This window comes from Phyllostomus hastatus, unplaced genomic scaffold (genome assembly GCF_019186645.2).
Source record: "Phyllostomus hastatus isolate PE091 unplaced genomic scaffold, TTU_PhHast_1.1 phas_contig_468, whole genome shotgun sequence".
NCBI classification, from domain to species: domain Eukaryota; kingdom Metazoa; phylum Chordata; class Mammalia; order Chiroptera; family Phyllostomidae; genus Phyllostomus; species Phyllostomus hastatus.
The window spans coordinates 1,629,240-1,647,043 of record NW_025333884.1 but is presented as its reverse complement, the minus strand read 5'-3'; the positions used below and the strand labels follow the sequence as shown (position 1 = coordinate 1,647,043).

The 17,804-nt window shown below is 43.3% G+C and overlaps 1 protein-coding gene across 1 annotated transcript; it reads right to left on the bottom strand.

Moving 5' to 3' along the window:
• Positions 1–404: 404 nt before the first annotated feature.
• LOC123822930 (zinc finger protein 431-like) lies at positions 405–17,228 on the bottom strand. The gene is made up of 4 exons (XM_045845100.1): positions 17,116–17,228; positions 16,189–16,237; positions 10,278–10,404; positions 405–3,680 (listed from the first exon to the last, which is right to left on the bottom strand). The coding sequence occupies exons 1-4, from the start codon at positions 17,178–17,180 to the stop codon at positions 1,468–1,470; spliced, it is 2,454 nt and encodes an 817-aa protein (XP_045701056.1). The 5' UTR covers positions 17,181–17,228; the 3' UTR covers positions 405–1,467.
• Positions 17,229–17,804: the final 576 nt, after the last annotated feature.

Below are 17,804 nucleotides of genomic sequence, written 5' to 3'. Positions count from 1 at the left end.
AGGTTTCAAGATGTAGTGGAAGTTCTGAAGCCCCTCCTCATTTGTTTGAATTCTTATTTCTTCATTCTATTCTGATTGTATGTGTTTTTCTTCCTTCTGTTCCACTCCATTGATGTGAGTCCCAGTTTTCTTTCCATCACTATTGGTTCCTTGTGCATTTTTCTTCCTTTCACTTAATGTACCCTTCATTTTTTCATCTAATTTGCGACCAAAGTCAACCAACTCTCTGAGCATCCTGATCACCAGTGCTTTGAACTGTGCATCTGATAGGCTGGCTATCTCTTGGCAGCTTAAAAGTATTGGCTCTTGCGCTTTGATATTATCTCCATTTGAGCCATTTTTTCGGGGGGTTGAGGTCTGGTCGTGCCTGTTACCTACTGAGGGGTGGAGCCTTAGGTGTTCACCTGATGGAGCAACCCAGTTGCTGGGTTGTGATGCTGTATGTGGGGGTGGGATCAGGAGGGAACAATGGCGCTTGCTCCACTCCATGTCCAATTTCACTCCCTTCTGCCGCTTCCCACTAGCACACTGGGCCCTTCCGGAGCTGGTTCCCAGATGGGTGGGATTCTGTACGTTCTAGGACCCTGTGGGTCTCTAAATGAACTCTCCTGTGAGGGTGCAGTCTCTCCCAGCACCTCAACCTCCACAACTGTTTTCAATCAGTGCTTTTAGGCTTTATTTCCTGGAGCTTGGGCTCTGGTTTGCGTGGTCTATCTTGCTGCCCTTTTCACCTGGTTTGCCTGTACCCCAGTGTGTCACTGTGCGCAGCCAGCTGACTTCTGTCCCTCACTGGGTCTGCTAGTTGCCTCCCTGAGCCTGCACCTGGGATCTGCCATCAGGGTCTGCTAGCCGCTCCCTGCACCCTGTGGGCCCAGATATGCCAGGCATCGCTTTTTCCTGCTGCAAGCCCTTTTGCCTGGCCACTGACTCCACCCCTCTTATTGGTCTAAATAAATGGTTGTTGGGACTTTGGTACAGTTCAATTTTCTGTCTTTTCTGGTTGTTTTTCTGTTTCTAAATTCTTGTTGTCCTTAATTTTGGTTATATGAGGAGGCACAGTGTGTCCACCTACACCTCAACCTTGGCCGGAAGTCATGATGAATTTTTTACACACACATTTTATAGACACTCAGCTGTGTGGATTTCCTCATGAAACGTAGAAGTCTAAGCTCTGGGGAACACTTTTATCACACACCTATCAGGTGTGATGAGCTTACCAGTATCATATACTCTCTGATAAAGGTGAAGACGTAGAAGTCTTACTAAAGCCCTTACCACAACCAAAATGTTTGTACAGTGCTACGCAGTATGGACTCTACAATCTGCTTCAAGACTTGAAATGTGGTTGAACCTTGCTCCAGATTTGCTATATTTATATGGTTTTTCAATATGGGGAACTCCTGATGAGCTTGAAGAGCTAAGATCCAACTGAAGCTCTTACCACACACAGCCCATTTGTAGTTTCTCTCAAGTGTGGACGCGCTGATGACCTCGGAGACTAGAGGTATGACTGAAGGTCTTCCCACACAGGGCACATTTGTAGGGTTTCTCTCCAGTGTGAACTCGCTGATGAACTTTAAGATCTGAACTCCGACTGAAGCTCTTCCCACACAGAGCACATCTGTAAGGTTTCTCTCCAGTGTGGACTCGCTGATGAACTTTAAGATCTGAACTCCGACTGAAGGTCTTCCCACACACAGCACATCTGTAGGGTTTCTCTCCAGTGTGGACCCGCTGATGAGTTTGAAGATAGGACATACGAATGAATCTCATCCCACACAAATCACAATTATAGGGTTTTTCTCCCGTGTGGATTCGCTGATGAATTTGAAACCCGAAATTCTGAGTGAAGCTCTTACCACACACAGTACATTTGTAGGGTTTCTCTGCAGTATGGAGTTGCTGATGAAGTTGAAGTCCAGACCTCTGACTGAAGCTTTTCCCACACAGAGTACATTTGTAGGGTTTCTCTCCAGTGTGCACTCGCCGATGAGCTTGAAGATAGGACATACGAATGAATCTCATCCCACACAAATCACAATTATAGGGTTTTTCTCCCGTGTGGATTCGCTGATGAATGTGAAGCCCGCATTTGTGAGTGAAGCTCTTACCACACACAGTACATTTGTAGGGTTTCTCTGCAGTATGGACCCGCTGATGGAGTTGAAGTCCAGCCCTCTGACTGAAGCTTTTCCCACACAGAGTACATTTGTAGGGTTTCTCTCCAGTGTGAACTCGCTGATGAACTTGAAGTTTTGAACTCTCACTGAAGCTCTTCCCACACACAGCACAACTGAAGGGCTTCTCTCCAGTGTGCACTCGCTGATGAACTTGCAGATATGAACTCCGACTGAAGTTCTTCCCACAAACACCACATTTGAAGGGTTTCTCTCCAGTGTGAACTCGCTGATGAACTTGCACATATGATCTCTCACTGAAGCTCTTCCCACACACAGGACATTTGTAGGGTTTCTCTCCAGTGTGATTTCGCTTATGAACTTGAAGGTTTGAGCTGCGACTGAAGCTCTTCCCACACACAGGACATTTGTAGGGTTTCTCTCCAGTGTGCACTCGCTGATGAACTTGCAGATATGAACTCCGAGCGAATCTCCTACCACACACAGCACATTTGTAGGGTTTCTCCCCAGTGTGGACACGTTGATGAACTTGAAGTTTTGAATTCTGACTGAACATCTCCCCACACTCAGTACACTTGTAGATTTTCTTTCCACTGTGGAGTCGCTCATGAGATTCAAGACTGGACCTCTGACTAAAACTCTTCCTACACACAGCACATTTGTAGGGTTTCTCTCCGGTGTGCAGTCGCTGGTGAACTTGAAGTTGTGAACTCCCACTGAAGCCCTTCCCACACTCAACACACTTGTAGGTTTTCTCTCCCATGTGGACTTGCTGATCGGTTTTCTGATATGAACTCTGACACACGTCCTGACCACACCCATCACTCCATTTGCATTTCTCTTCTGTGTGAACACTTTGAGCAGTGCAAAGCTCCAAGCTGTAACTGTTACTCTCCCCAAACTCACAATGTATATGAGTTTCTGCTCCCAGGTGCAATTGTTGATGAAATTCAACACTGGGGCTAAAGTTGATGCCTTTTGCATTTTCAGTAGAGGTGTGCTCTTCTGAGTGGATTACACTATACTGCAATGACTCCTTCCCAAAGTCTTTCAGACAATTCTTGTGGCTATAAGCCGTCTCCCTTTTCCTCACTTCCTCATCATCACTGTGGAGACCAGAGGTCCTTCTCCTGTCACACTGCTCACACTCTAACACTTTACATCTGTCGTCACCCTCCTGCCACCTACTCGGATCATTCTGTGACTGTCTGAAATACACTTTCTTCTGGCAATTGTGGTTGGTCCTCATGGGAAACTCTTCTTTTGTTATAGTACTGAAATTTTGAACTTCCTCTTGAGGCTTTATTACATTTATCTCTCCTTCTGAAACCTGAGTAGATTCTCCTGCACACAACTGACAGGTGGAATCACCCTGTTTCAGCAAATCCAAAACCTTGCTTCCCTGGTTTATTACCAAGTCTTGATTTCTAGTTAACTTTCTCAGCAGTTGGTTCCATATTTGCCAGCACACAAGGTCTTCATGAAAAAGGTACCTTAAAGCAACTTCGTGAGCAGTCTCTATCTCATTTTGATTCCAATGTCCTGGAAAGATAAGGAGAATACAAACATGACAATAGGATGAATAAATGTCTTCTCAGACATAAGAAATATCTCACAGGTCAACTGCACAGGGAGACCTTACTCAATCAGCTTGGCTTTCACCATAGGCTTTCTCATGAGTAAGGAAACAAAGAGGTGATGAGTAGGCTCCTGTCCACTCAGTGTTAAGGTGACTCATTTGGAACTATACCAAGACTTATGTAACCGGTGAAAAGTAGAAATACATGATTACAGAGCAGGTGATGTTTTCAGCAAAATGGTGAACGTTCTAAGTAGAACAAACTAGAAAACTCATACTCCTGACTCACACATCTTATGGGAGTAAAATGTTCCATGATAATTGCTGTCATTTAATTTGGCTGCATGTTCCAATGAAGATCAGTGACTAACAACATATTCCAGGTTTTGCACACTAATATGCATTTCTACATATAAAACTATGTCATGGTAACCAGCATACAGAACAGTGTCCTATGATCCTGCCTGCTGATGTCCATATGGTATCAAACGCCTTCCTGCAATGTATCAAGATTACCCTGGTAAGCTAAGAGAACAGGGCAAAGTGCTCTTGCTGCGTGGCTCAGTTGGTTGCGGCATCATCCCACACACCAAGAGGCTGTGGGTTCGATCTCCACTCAGGGCACATACTGGAGGCAACACAGTGATGTTTCTTTTTCTCTCCCTAAAAATCAATAAACATATCCTCTTTGGAGGTTTGTAAAAATCTGCAAAAGTGAGAGTATATCACTTCCAACCTTGAGTCAAAAGATATTGTGGTTTCTCCTTCCAGTCTCTTGGATGAAGAAACTCAATGCCATGGCATGCTTTGAGGACAGCCAGGATGCCCACAGGACAGGCCCACTGAAAAGGAACTGAGGCCTTCTGCCAAAACCCATGTGAATGAGTCCATCCTGGAAGCCAATACTTCAGTGCCATTAAGTCTGCAAAGACATGAAGCTCTCGTGGACTCCTTGACATTAACTTCATGAGATCCTGATCCACAATCACCCAGCGAAGCTGCCTCCAGATTTCTGACTGAAAGAAGTATAAATATATGCTTGTTTTTGTAAGCTGCTAAGTTTAAGAGTAGATTGTTACACAGGTAGAGATAGCTGCTGAAAGTACCATAGAAATTATAATTAGGGCAGATGTTCATCAGATGCCTACCAATGTTCTCAAATAATTCTTCAGAGACAATGGCTTTTTCCTCCAGTTCTGGGCTGGCTCCAGGAGGAGTGAAGACAGTGAGACCCACCTAGCACCGTTCTCTTGATCAGTTGTTTATAGGACTCCTGGACAGAGAAGAAATCCTATAGTGTGAGTATCTGTGCAGGGTAACAAGGCTGCAAGGATATTCATGACAAGTGGGGCAGGCAAAGAGATCGAGAGGGAAAAAACAAAATCTGGGGCTGTTCAGATGTTGCCAAAAGAACTTTTAAGAAGGGACATGTAGGTACATACGGTATAAGATTCCTTCAGTTTTCCAAGGGGTGTAAGTTACAGAGGTGTATCCATTAGTCACGAGTCTTCAAAGGGCATGCTTGAGATGTGTGTCTGTAAATGTTACCTCAGTAAGGAACTGAAATATAAAGTTGTTTTACAACCTGAAAATTCATGAAGGTGTACTGCAGTTTTGTGTGTATATTTCAATAACAAGGTGGCACTCAATTACAAAATAAAGAACTTATTAAAAAACACAGAACAGCCCTGACAGGGAATTCAGTAGGTACACTGTTGTTCCAAAATGAAGGCTGAGGGTTCAATCCCCACTGAGAGCACATATAAGAATCAACCAATAAATTCATACAGAAGGAACAAAAAGTCAATGTCTTAATGTCTCTCTCCTTCTCAAGTCAACCAATAAATAAATAGCAGCAAAACAACAACAAAATTTCCTTTCCTTAAACAAAAACAACATCAAAAACACCCCACATACTCAGGCTTGGTTGCTCAGTTGGTTGGATGGACATCCTGAAACTCACAGGTTGTGTGTGGGATTGATTCCCAGTCAGAACACATACCAAGGTTGAGGGTTCAATCCTCAATTCATGCCCCGGGTATGCATGGGAGGCCACTGACTGATGCTTCTCTCTGTCACTGATGTTTTGCACTCTAAAAACAATGAAAAAATGTCCTCGGGTGAGGATTTAAAAAAAAAAAAAAACAGGGCACTTGGAAGGCTTCTGGTAAGAAAAAACAGACACCAGTTGGAACTGGGTTCATAATTGTCAAGGAACGCCAAGTATATACAGAAAAAAGGAAGTGAATGAAATGGAGCTGGCATCCAGCTTTCATGAAGGTTTTGCACAGAACATTCCTGCAGCATGAAGACACCAGAACAGAAATGACACAAGGACAGAGAACACTTTACCCCACTATTCACAACAGGCAGACCCTCATCTAGATTTTGATGGGGTTTCGGTCTGATACACTTCTTGATTTTTGGTACTCATACCCTATAGGGACGACTATAATGAGTATATTTCAGACTGGGTTTACCTGAGGGATGTACACAGTAGAGATAAATGTAGGACAGAGGGAGTGAATAAAGGGACAATGAGGGAAAGGTGGAGAAAAGAGGCTCTCAGGGAGGATGTGACGGGCAAATGGATGCAGCAGGGCTCACAATGGCAACACAGAGACCACTGGTTAGCATAAGCTGTGAGGGAGCATTCTCCCTACCAATGAAATGGGACACCAATCCATCAGACCATCGGAACATCTGTTCGTCCATCCATCCATCTATTAATTAATTCCCTCTTTCATCAAACATGAGGTAAATGAACATACTCTATGCATTAAGGCTCTCAGAGGCACCTGAAACCAGCAATAAAGAAAACAGTTACAACCCTGGCTCTCCAAACCTTACACAGTAATGGGGAGAGAGGCCATAAACAAGTAAACAAAATAGAATCCATTACTACATCAGCTGGCAATTGACAATGAGTCAGAAAACAAGGCAGAGGAAGGGGCTTGAGTTTTTAAGCGGACTGGTCAGAGCAGGCATCTGTGATGAGCTGACATCGGAGCAGACAGGGCAGAGGTGGGAACCAGGAAGGCTCATGGACAGAACATGAACAAGCAAGCAAGAGGACATGAGGTAGACGCACAGTATGTAGGTCAGAAACACAGGGAGCAGCAACACAGTGTCATGGGAATACTGAGGACAGGAAATCCAACCAGACAGGGCATGGGGGGCCAGATCAGGCACGACCCTGGGGGCCACAAGGAGGATGTTGGACTGTATGAGTGGGATGGGACGGCCTGCAAGGACAAACAGAGAAGTGACCTGACCTGCCTGCTGTTGGAGAACAGACCACAGGAAGACACACGCACAAGGAGGAGGCAGTGAGAAGCTGTTGTGAGGAAGTGGAGTCAGGAAAGCTGGAGGCTTGGGCCAGGGCGGCCACCCTAGTGGCAGAAAGAAGGACAGCACCTGGCCTGTGCCCTGGGAGGACTTGGAGCTGCCTGCTTCTCAACTGAACACCCACCTCCTTGGGGTCTGACTCTGTTATCTAGAGCTTCTCCTCTCTCCCCAAGGGTCTCCTATCCAATTTGAAAAACTGCTATCCTATGAAAAATAATTGTTGGATACATTTAAAAACTTTTTAAATTAATTGACTATAACCGTCAAGTGCTCTAAGGAATTATTTCTCCAAACTCCGACTGCAACCTGCTGTTATGAATACAACATGGGATCAAATGAGCATCCTTTACGGATTTAATCACCATTTTGGTTGCATGAATGCCATTCTTACAAGGAAATGTACTGTATTTTATTCCATACAATAATGATGTAACTTACCAACCCATTGTGACACCAAGATATTGCAATTGCAATTTCCAAAAACCAAAATACAAAAAGACAACACATCCAACAGCAATTAGAAAATGTACATCTCCAGGTTTGGAGACATATTTCAAGAGTCCAAAACTCTTAAACATTTCAAACGAAAATACTCCTGGGATCTACAGTCAAGATGGCAACATAGCGAAGCACACCTCACCTCCTCTTGCAACCTCTTACAAAGTTACAACTAAATCATAAAACAAACATTACTCAGAACCATCAGAAATCCAGTTGAAGGCAAGTCTGACAACCACAAATGAAAGAAACAACATCCATCCAGAGTGCTAGAAGGGGTGGAGACATGAAAAGGACTCCTCCCACATAAACATGGGAGGGACGAAATGATTTATGGCAATCTTGGGAGTAAGGAGTGCCACTCCCACTCTAGGCGCCCCAACCCAGGGTTCCTCTGCCAGGAAAATAACACCCCGCAACTTCCAGCTGCACAACCCACCAGGGATTGAGTTAGTAGAAAAACTGCTGGATCCCCAATCAGCTCCTCTTAAAGAACTCACACATGACCTTACTCTATCAACTCCCTCTGAGATCTACCAGTGGGGTAGCAGACTCAAAGGCACCACAGGAATACAGGGATGAATGGAAGTGTCTGGCATAAAGGCAAGAGCTGGGCCACCGCTTTTCCCCTGACAGAATGCTGGGGAGAGCCACAGAGGCAGCAGGCAGGTGCCATATCATAGACTCCATCAACCTGACTAACACTGTTTGCCCCGCCCTGGAGATCCCCAGAGCCTCTCTCCCTCCCAACTTACTTACAACTGTTAACAGTAAGACTTTCATGTGAATGGCTCCTCTTGGCTCATCCTTCAGAACTTCCTAAATCCTTTAAAACATGCAACTGCTATCTTCAGTGAGCCCCTAGCCCCAATCCCTTTTGCTAAGAGCCCCAGGCACAGCACCAGCAGCAGCCAGTCTAAATTCACAGCTTGGCTTTGCCTGGGGGTCTCCAAGTCCAACACAAGTAGTAGCCACCTCAGTCTGTTCCACAGTTCAGGCAGGGAGGCTGGAGGAAAAACACAGGTGTGGACTGATCTTGGCATACATCACCTAGGAAAACCCAGGGCCAGCACAACCAATGCACAGCTATAGCCCATGTGGAAGCACCAACACTCCGCCTCTACACAGCTGGTACTCCACAAGTGCAGACATTAGTGGTCAGTGGTCACAGCCATACCTTGCCCAGGACTGGCCTGGGTAAATCCCTACCACTGACCCTCAACAACAACCAAAGCTCAACTACAAGAAAAGGGTGTCCTCAGCCCTCATGAAGGGTGTATCTCAAGTAGCTACCTGAGGTAATAAGGGGGACTGTGCTACTGGACCCTAAAGGACACCTACTGCATAGGGCATAACACTAGGATACGGAAGCACAGCAGGTCTACCTAATGCACAGAAACAAACAGGGAGGCTGCCAAAATCAGGAGACAAAGAAACATGGCCCAAATGAATGAACAGGTCAAAACCCCACAAAAACAACTAAACAAAATAGAGATAAGCAATCTAGCAGAGGCAGAGTTGAAAACGCGGGTTAAAAGGATGCTCAAGAAACTTACTGAGGACCTCAACAGCATAAAAAAAGATCCAGACAGACTGATCATACAGTAATTGAAACACAGAACAATTTACAGGGTAACAACAATAGAGTACATGAAGCTGAGGATCAAGTCAATGATTTGGTACATAAGGAAGCAAAACAAGCAATCAGACTAGATGAGAAAGGAATCCAAAAAAATGAGGATAGCGTAAGGAGCCTCCAGGACCACTTCAAGCATTCCAACATTTCCATCATATGGGTGCCAGAAAGACAAGAGAAACACCAGAAACTTCAAAACTACTGGGGGACAAAAGGGAAGTAAACTTCCCTAAGTTGGTGAGGAAAATAGACATGCAAGACCAGGAAACATAGACAGTGCTAAACAAAATGGAAATGAAGAGGCCCCTCCAAGAATATCCTGTATTAAAATACCAAACATTAAAGATAAACAAAGAATCTTAAAAGCAGCAAGAGAAAAGCAGTTAACCTGCCTCCAGGAGAGTTCCCATAAGACTTTCTGCTGGTTTCTCAAAAGAAACTTTGGAGGCTACCTGGGATTGGCAAGAAATATTCAGAGTCATGAAAAGCAAAGAACTACAGCAAAGACTGCTCTACCCACAAAGACGTCAATGAGAAGTGAGGAGAAGATAAAGACCTTTCCTGAGAAGAATAAAAGGAGTTCATCATCGCCAAGCCACTCTTACAGGAAATGTTAAGGGGATTTAAGAAAAAGATCAAAACTATGAACAATTAAAAGGCAAAAAATACATTATCAATGAATAATTGAATCTAAAAAACAAATTAAGTAGCCCTGGGGGGTATGGTTCAGTGGATTCAGTGCCAGCCTCAAAATCAGGGGGTTGCTACTTCCATTCCAGGTCTGGGGCAAAATCCCTGGGATGTGGGCAGGCCCCCAGTGTGGGGTCCAAATAGGTAGTTCAAGAACAGCCATGAGATGCAAAGTACAGTATAGGAGAGGAGTAGCTAAAGAGCCTTTACACATGGCCCACAGATGTAAACAATGGTATGGCATAGCCTGAGAGACTGGTGGTGCTTAATGGAGGGAAGAATGGCAGACAAATCGGGACAGCTGAAAGAGCACAATCAATAAAACAATTTCCAAAAATAAAATACTCTTGTGAGATGACATTCAGGTTGAGGGGGCACCTGTCCTCACCCACAGAGATCAGGTTCCTGAGGTTCTCCAGGGTCACATCTTGGTACAGCATCCTTTGGGAAGGGTCCAGCAGTGCCAGCTCCTCCTCTGTGAAGACCACAGCCACGTCCTTGAACATCACAGTCTCCTACAACACCAAACACAGGCAATCTCAATGTCACAACCAGCCTCTGCTGGGATGAGGGCAGCACTGAGTGGGCAGGGGGGATGGGCGGGAAGTTACTCTGGATGCTGAGGGGCTTCAGTCTCCCCTATGTATGTTCCTCCTGTTCTCAATCCAGCACATCAATTTCATACATTAATTTCCCGAGTCCCATGAAAATATGTGCAATTGAAGAATAATTCCTATTAACTTCAATTGGTGTCATTTGTGGGTATTCTTACAGTAAGCACCCCAGAACCGCACCTCTTGAACCATGGGTGATATACAGTCTGTGTGCTGACTAATAGTACCAATTTGTTCCAGAATTCTTAATTCACTTTACTCCCAACAGGGTCTGGTAGTGTTTATCCTTCCTTTCTCACTCATGCATTCCGTGAACCTGGGTACTGTCACCTTGTTAAAATTTGACAAAACAATGCGTCATCTCTCCACAGGAGCTATGACATTGGTCCTCTGTGTTTTCAAGGCACATGCCACCTATCTGCAACACTACTGGATGACAGCATTCAAAGAGACAAGGTGTACAGATTTCCCTGAAAGAATCCTTTGGTTCAAATCCCAAAGCTGTGCTCCCCCTGCAAGATGCATGATCTTAGACAAAAAAAAAACCCCTTCATCTACCTCATCTCTGCAATGCTGCTCATCACAGGAAACTCTTATACATACCAGTGAATGAATAGACATAAAGTTCCTATAACTTCCTGTCCAACTCAGAAGCCAGTACTCACATGTGGCTATGGAAATATAAGATTAAAATTACATAAAATTACCAATTCTCTCCCATGGTTGCTGCAGAACATTTCAAATGCTCCAGAGTCACATGTGGCCTGTGGCTACCATGTTACACAGCACAATACAGAACATGTCCATCACGGCAGAAGTTCTGCTGCACAGCGCTGCCTCAGAGTCTGTACACCGGGCACACAGGAGGTCCTGGCTGAGTGTCAGCTGTTCTCAATGTGATTGGTATGGTAAGGGCAGGATTACATTTGCATATTTAGTCACTTCTACTTTCTTCTCATGTTTGCATGATACATCTTTTCCCCTCCTTTTATTTATAACTTGCTTGTATCATACATTTAAAGTGAGTTTATTATAACGTATTGTTAGGTCCCTTTATTTGTGTCTTCATTGAGGATACTTTATCCACTGTTTTGATGAGAGAGAGAGGGAGGAAGGGGCAGGGAGAAAGGGAACGTCAACACAAGAGAGAAAACATCAATCCGTTGCCTCCTGTACACCATCTGACTTGGGACTGAACTGACAACACGATAATGTGACCTGACCATGAATCAAATCTGCAACCTTTCGGTGTAGGACAATGCTCCAACCAAGCCACACTGGCCAGGGCCAGTTGGGTCATATTTTTTTAATCACAATTTAAATCCCTGTATTTCAATGGGCATATTAGGCCATTTACAATTAATGAATTACTTATGTTAGGACTTGAGTCTGCCATTTTATTTTTTTTAATTTCTTTCCCCCTATTTTATTGTGTGTTACTCGATCATTTCTAAAATTGCATTTTGATTTATCTATAATGTCTTAGAGGATATCTTTGTATAATTTTAGTGGTTGCCATAATTATTGCAGTACTTACACATAACTTAACAGTATATTGTTGTTATGTTACCAGTTCCAATGAAAAGTAGAAATCTTACTTCTCTTTAAGTGACTTTACCTTACCACACTTATAACTGTCTTCTTTGCAGGAGATTAACATCTCTCTCACATATCGATGTTTCTCTCCTCTTTCTGTCCTTTCTCCTCTCTCTAAAAGAATTAAAAATATCTAAAGAATACATTAGAAAATGTAATGTTTGCTTCATTCCTTTAGCTATTCTTTTAGCACAAGTCAACTAGTGACAAGTACACTTGATTTCCTTCATCTATAAATGCCCCGATTTCCCCTTTATTCCCAAAGGACATTCTAAGTGCTTTTGATTCAGCAGTTGGAAAATACTTTACTTCTTTCTGATAAGAAATTCAATGTCATATGAATTGTTTTTCTCTTACTGCACCAAGGTTTTTGTCTTTCTTGTTAGTTTTCAAAAGTTTAACTGTACAATGTCTTGGAGTGATAGCATTGGATTCCCCTAACCGGAGTTACTTAGTGTCATGAATGTGTAGGTTTATTTCTCTTCCAAGTTACGGATATTTTCCACCACATTTCTTCAAGAACCTCTTCAGTCCCACCCTCTCCCTCCTCTCCTTCTTGGACCCAGATAACAGGAATATTAGACCTTTTTATACTCCCATGGATCCCTGAGGTTCCGATTACTTTTTCTCAGTCTATTTTCCTCTTTTATTCATATTAAATAATATCTATTAGTCTATCAAGGCCTTTCCTCTTTCCCTTCATTCTGCTCTTGAGTCCATTGTTTTACTTTTTTATATTTCATCTACTATATTTTTCAATTTTAAAATATCCATTTGGTTCTACTTTATATTTTATATTGCTTTCCTAAGATTTTCTGGTTTTCATTTCATGTCTCTGAGTGCTTGCTCAAATACTTTTATAATAGCTGCTTTAAAATCCTTCTCAGATGCCCTTGCTGGGTAGCTCGGCTGCTTGGAGTGTCCTTCCATACACCAACAGGTTGTGGGTTCGATCCCCTGCCAAGGTGCAGACAGGAGGCAACATGAAACACTCAGTGTTTCTCTCTGTCTCCTCTTCCCTTCGTCCCTTTCCTTCTCTAAGATTAATAAAAACATGGGCTCAGGTGAGAATTAAAAGAAAATTAAAAAATGTCCTGCCTGGTGTAGCTCAGTGGTTTGAATGCCGGCCTGTGAACATAAAGGTGGCTGGTTCGATGTTTGGTCAGGGTGCATGCCTGCGTTGCCAGCTTGGTCCCTGGTTGGGGGCATGCAAGGGGCAACCACACACTAACATTTCTCTTGCACATTGATGTTTCCCTCTCTCATTCCCCCTTCCTTCCCCTCTCTCTATCATATGGATGAACTTGAAGACATTATGCTGAATGAGATGAGCTAGTCACAAAAGGATTAGGTATATAATTCCACTTATATGAGGTACCTAGAATAGTCAAGTACATAGGGACAGAAAGTAAAATGGTGGCTGCCAGACACTAGGGACAGGGGGAATAAAAGTTACTGGGTAATGGGTATAGAGGATCAGTTCAGGAACGAGAAAAGTGCTCTGGACATGTGGTGACAATTCATACATTGTGAATGCACTTAAACACACTGAATGGTACACTTAAAAACGATTAAAGTGGTAAATTTCATGTTATGTATGTATTACAACATTAAGAAAACGTCCTTATCAGGTAACAAACATCTGAATCATCTGACGGTTCCTGCACTGTTCCTCTCTGCGGTCTCCTGTTCCTGATAGACTGGGGCTATTCTGAAAATTTATTTTCTTGTTTTTAAACAGCAAACTCACAATTATTAACAACCACACCTAAATCGAAACCAAAAGAAACTAAGTAAACAACTAGAACAGGAACAGAACCACAGAAATGGAGGGCACATGGAGGGCTAGCAGTAGGGGGGTGGGAGGGAGGAGGAGAGGGGGGAAAAGGTATAGAGAATAAGTAGCATAGAATGTAGGTTGAAAATAGATAGGGGGAGGGCAAGAATAGTACGGGAAATGTAGAAGCTAAAGAACTCACAAGTATGACACATAGACATGAACTAAAGTGGGGGAACGTGGGTGGTAGAGGGGGTACAGGGTGGAGGGGAGTGAAGGGGGAAATGGGACAATTGTAATAGCATAATCAATAAAATATATTAAAAAAAAAGATTTTATTTTTAGAGAGAGGCAGGTAGAAAAAGAATGAGAAAAACATCAATGTGTGCTTGTCTCTCACATGCCCCTAACCAGGGACCAAGGGACCTGGCCTGCAACCCAGGCATGTGCCCTGACTGGGAACAGAACTAGCAACACCAGTCCACAGGCCTGCACTTAATCCACTGAGCTACACCAGCCAGGGCTACAAGCCCATGTTTAAAATGGGCAAGTGACTTCAACAAACCTCACAAAGGATATAGAGATGGTGAAAATCCACATGAAAAAGTATTCAACATCATTTTTATCAGGGAAATACAAATTATAATCACAATGAGATGTTGTTTCCTTAGAACTGACGAAATAAAAAAGATCTACATTAAACAGTGAAAGATGTGGAGCAACTGAAACTCTCAGATGCTGTGGGGGTGGTAAAATGGTGCCACCCATTTGGACAGCTGTATACATTTATCTACCCTACAAGGTCAGTCATTTCACTTCCAGATGTAAACCCAAGTGGCATGAAAATACACATGCACAAGAAGACGTGTACAAGATGCTACTCACAGGACTTTGATGTGTAACAGTCAAAAGCTGTAAAACAACCTTAATCTTCAAAAGGATAATTTTGTCTATCCTTCATAAGATAGCTGTCATATATTCATAAAATCTAATATAACTCAACAATAAAAAGGGATAACAGATTGATACACACAATGTAGACCCACCTTGAAAACACTGTGCTGAGTGAGAGAAGACAGGTACAAGATTATATACTCTACAGACTCGTTACTTACATTTTATTTCAAAACAAGCCAACCAATCAAGTGATGACAGAACAGAACAGAAGATGCCTCCCAGGAGGAGGAAACTGACTTGAAAGGCACAGGAGAGAACTTTGAGGGGTAATAGAAATGTTCTATTTCTAGTTTTGGGTGGTGGGCTATTGCAATCATTTAACTTTTAATACAGGGTACACCTCTAGCACTGACTTTTCACCTCAGCTCTGTAATTTTAATTAGTAAATTATATTTAATTTTTAAAAGCCAATGCAAAAGTTTGAGGAATAAAAACAAAATTTATTCACAGGCACAGAGGTGTAGATGCCTTTTTGTAGGTGCTGAAAGGTACACACAAAATAGAACCCCTTCTGAGACAATGTGTGGTTCTGCAAACAGGGGCCCCTCCCCAAGCTCCAACCCCACTTCCCACCCTGTGGAACACAGTGAAGGTCATCTGTGAGTGAACTGTGAGATCTCAGGAGCCTGACCAGCTTTTTGGCCAAGGTATTATTTTCGGATGTGGACCCACAGTATAAATAAGCACAGAGAAAACAGCCAGTGCTTTGGTCTCACACAGCTTGCAAGCAAGCACCCTGCATACCCGGTCTGCTTTCTTTTTTGTACTGTATTTACCCCTGAGCTGGGAAAGCCTGGGCTAAGGTAATTTCACCGGCCCGCCAGGTGGGTACTTCAAATCCTAATGAACCCTTGTGTTTCACAGCCACTGCTCTTGGTTCCTTCTTTGGAGTGGGCAAGCAATTTGCATAGCAAAGTACATAAAAGAATGGCGAATCACAAAAAAAATCAACTGATAATACTAAGTGAAAAAAAGATTGAAAAGGCAACATATACTGTGGTTGTAAGTACATAAAATATAATATGGGGAAAACAGCTGACTTAGTGGTACAATAATGTAGCTTTTAAAACTTTTCTGATACCTTGGAATTTCTCCCCGAGCACTTGTGAAATGAAGATGATAAAATAAAAATAACCAAAACTAAAAATAAAACTAAAGACAAAAACAAAAGTAGAACCACTACAAAAGCTACTCACAGTCACATAAACACCTGTTTTTTATCTTCACAGAAGAGAAAAACGATGTGTCTAATCTTTGAGAACAGATTTCAACAGGGAAAAATCAGAAAAAGTAATTGGGACAACTGTAACAGAATAAATAACTAAAAAATAGATAGAAGTCAAAACTACACTCACCTGGAACTTGGTCATTTTCTCCTGCTCCTTCTGAGGAAGTCCAAGTGTCCTGTAGAAACAGGAGTGGCAAAGGACAGAGAGGACATGAGACACAGGCCCTGGCACACACAGCTGCTCTATGTGAATTCTGAAAAGAGACCCCTCCTGTGCCTGGTCAGTCTGTCTCAGGGGTTGGGCATCGTCTAAATCAACAGGTTGCAGGTTTGATCCCCAATCAGGGTATATGCCTGGGCTGCAGGTCAGGGTCCCCTAAAGGATCCATGTTTCTCTCGGCACACTGATGTTTCTCTCCCTCTCTTTCTCCCTTCCCCTCTTTCTGAAAATAAATAAATAAAAATCATGAAAAAAAAAAACCCCAGCCCCACGATAAAAGAGAACCACACACTGCTAACCAGCTGCAGGCACACTCTGGCCCACCTGTCTAGTTACAGTACAACTAACCTCACTCTGGAGAGGAGAAACAGTTAAATTAGATAACTGTACAAACATAATATATGTGCCCCGGCTGGTGTAGCTCAGTGGATTGAGTGCTGCCCTGCAAATCAAAGGGTGTCTCCTTCCCAATCAGAACACACGCCTGGGTTGCCGGCCAGGTCTCCAGTAAGGCGGCGCTCCAGAGGCAACCACAGACGGTTGTTTCTCTCCCTCTCTTTCTCCCGCCCTTCCTCTCTAAAAACAAATAAATTAAATCCTAAAAGCATAGAAAAGATTATATCACTAGAAGCCGGCAGGCGTGAGAACCCAAGGGAACCCTAGCACAGACAGACCCTCAAACCTAGAACCGCGACCCCTCCCATCCCCAACGCCACTAGCCGACCAAACCCAAAGATGCCTTCCGCCCTTTCTCCTCCCAGACAGCGAGACCGCACCTACGGGTCTCAAGCCGAGGCAAGCTAGAAACAGAGCGGTGGATCTGCACTCACTCACTTTCTAGACGATATTAAACACTCAGGAACCCCGCTCTCCTGCAGGAAAACGCTGAGGTTGTCCATCACTGCGGGACTCGCTAAGAATCCCCGACCGGAACAACCGCTAGAGCCCCTCCCTCCCACAGCGGAAGTAGCTCCGACCACCCAAAGCTTCCGGACTACACTTCCCAGAATTCGTGAAAAGGTAGCGCTTACTCTGGGTTGCCACTTTCAAAAAAAAAAAAAAAATATATATATATATATATAATGGTTCTGTTCAGTCGTGACACTATTAGCACGAAACCTCCCCTCCCCTCTTTACTTTTCCTTCTTTCCTCCCCATCCTTTAAAAAAATTTTTTTTAAGGATCACGCAGCGTGATTGAAAAGTATATGTGGCTGTAAACGACAAAAAGACCAACAGACCACCGCAAAGTCGTTTTGATGCTGTTGCTTTCTTTAGGCTACTTGGGCCTGAATTTTTCGACGTCTGTGATAGTTTATCTTGTGTGAGTTATTCATTACGAAATGGGGAGGTCACAAAAAAAAGGAAACGGAACCATTCACCAACCCAAGAAACAAATACCAAAAGTTTCGCATTTTCCTTTCAGCGCTAAATGCATATTTTTGAAATTACTTTTCTAGCAAATGAAGGAAGCAGCGTAACTTAGAAAACCCTAGAACAAATGTTAAAAATGTTTCTTTCTTT

Coding starts and splice junctions, on each gene's coding strand:
- LOC123822930 (XM_045845100.1), bottom strand. CDS start 17,180: ATGGACAACCTCAGCGTTTTCCTGCAGGAGAGCGGGGTTCCTGAGTGT. Junction 16,238..17,115: donor TGTTTAATATCGTCTAGAAA/GTGAGTGAGTGC, acceptor CTGTTTCTACAG/GACACTTGGACTTCCTCAGA. Junction 10,405..16,188: donor AGAAAATGACCAAGTTCCAG/GTGAGTGTAGTT, acceptor TTGGTGTTGTAG/GAGACTGTGATGTTCAAGGA.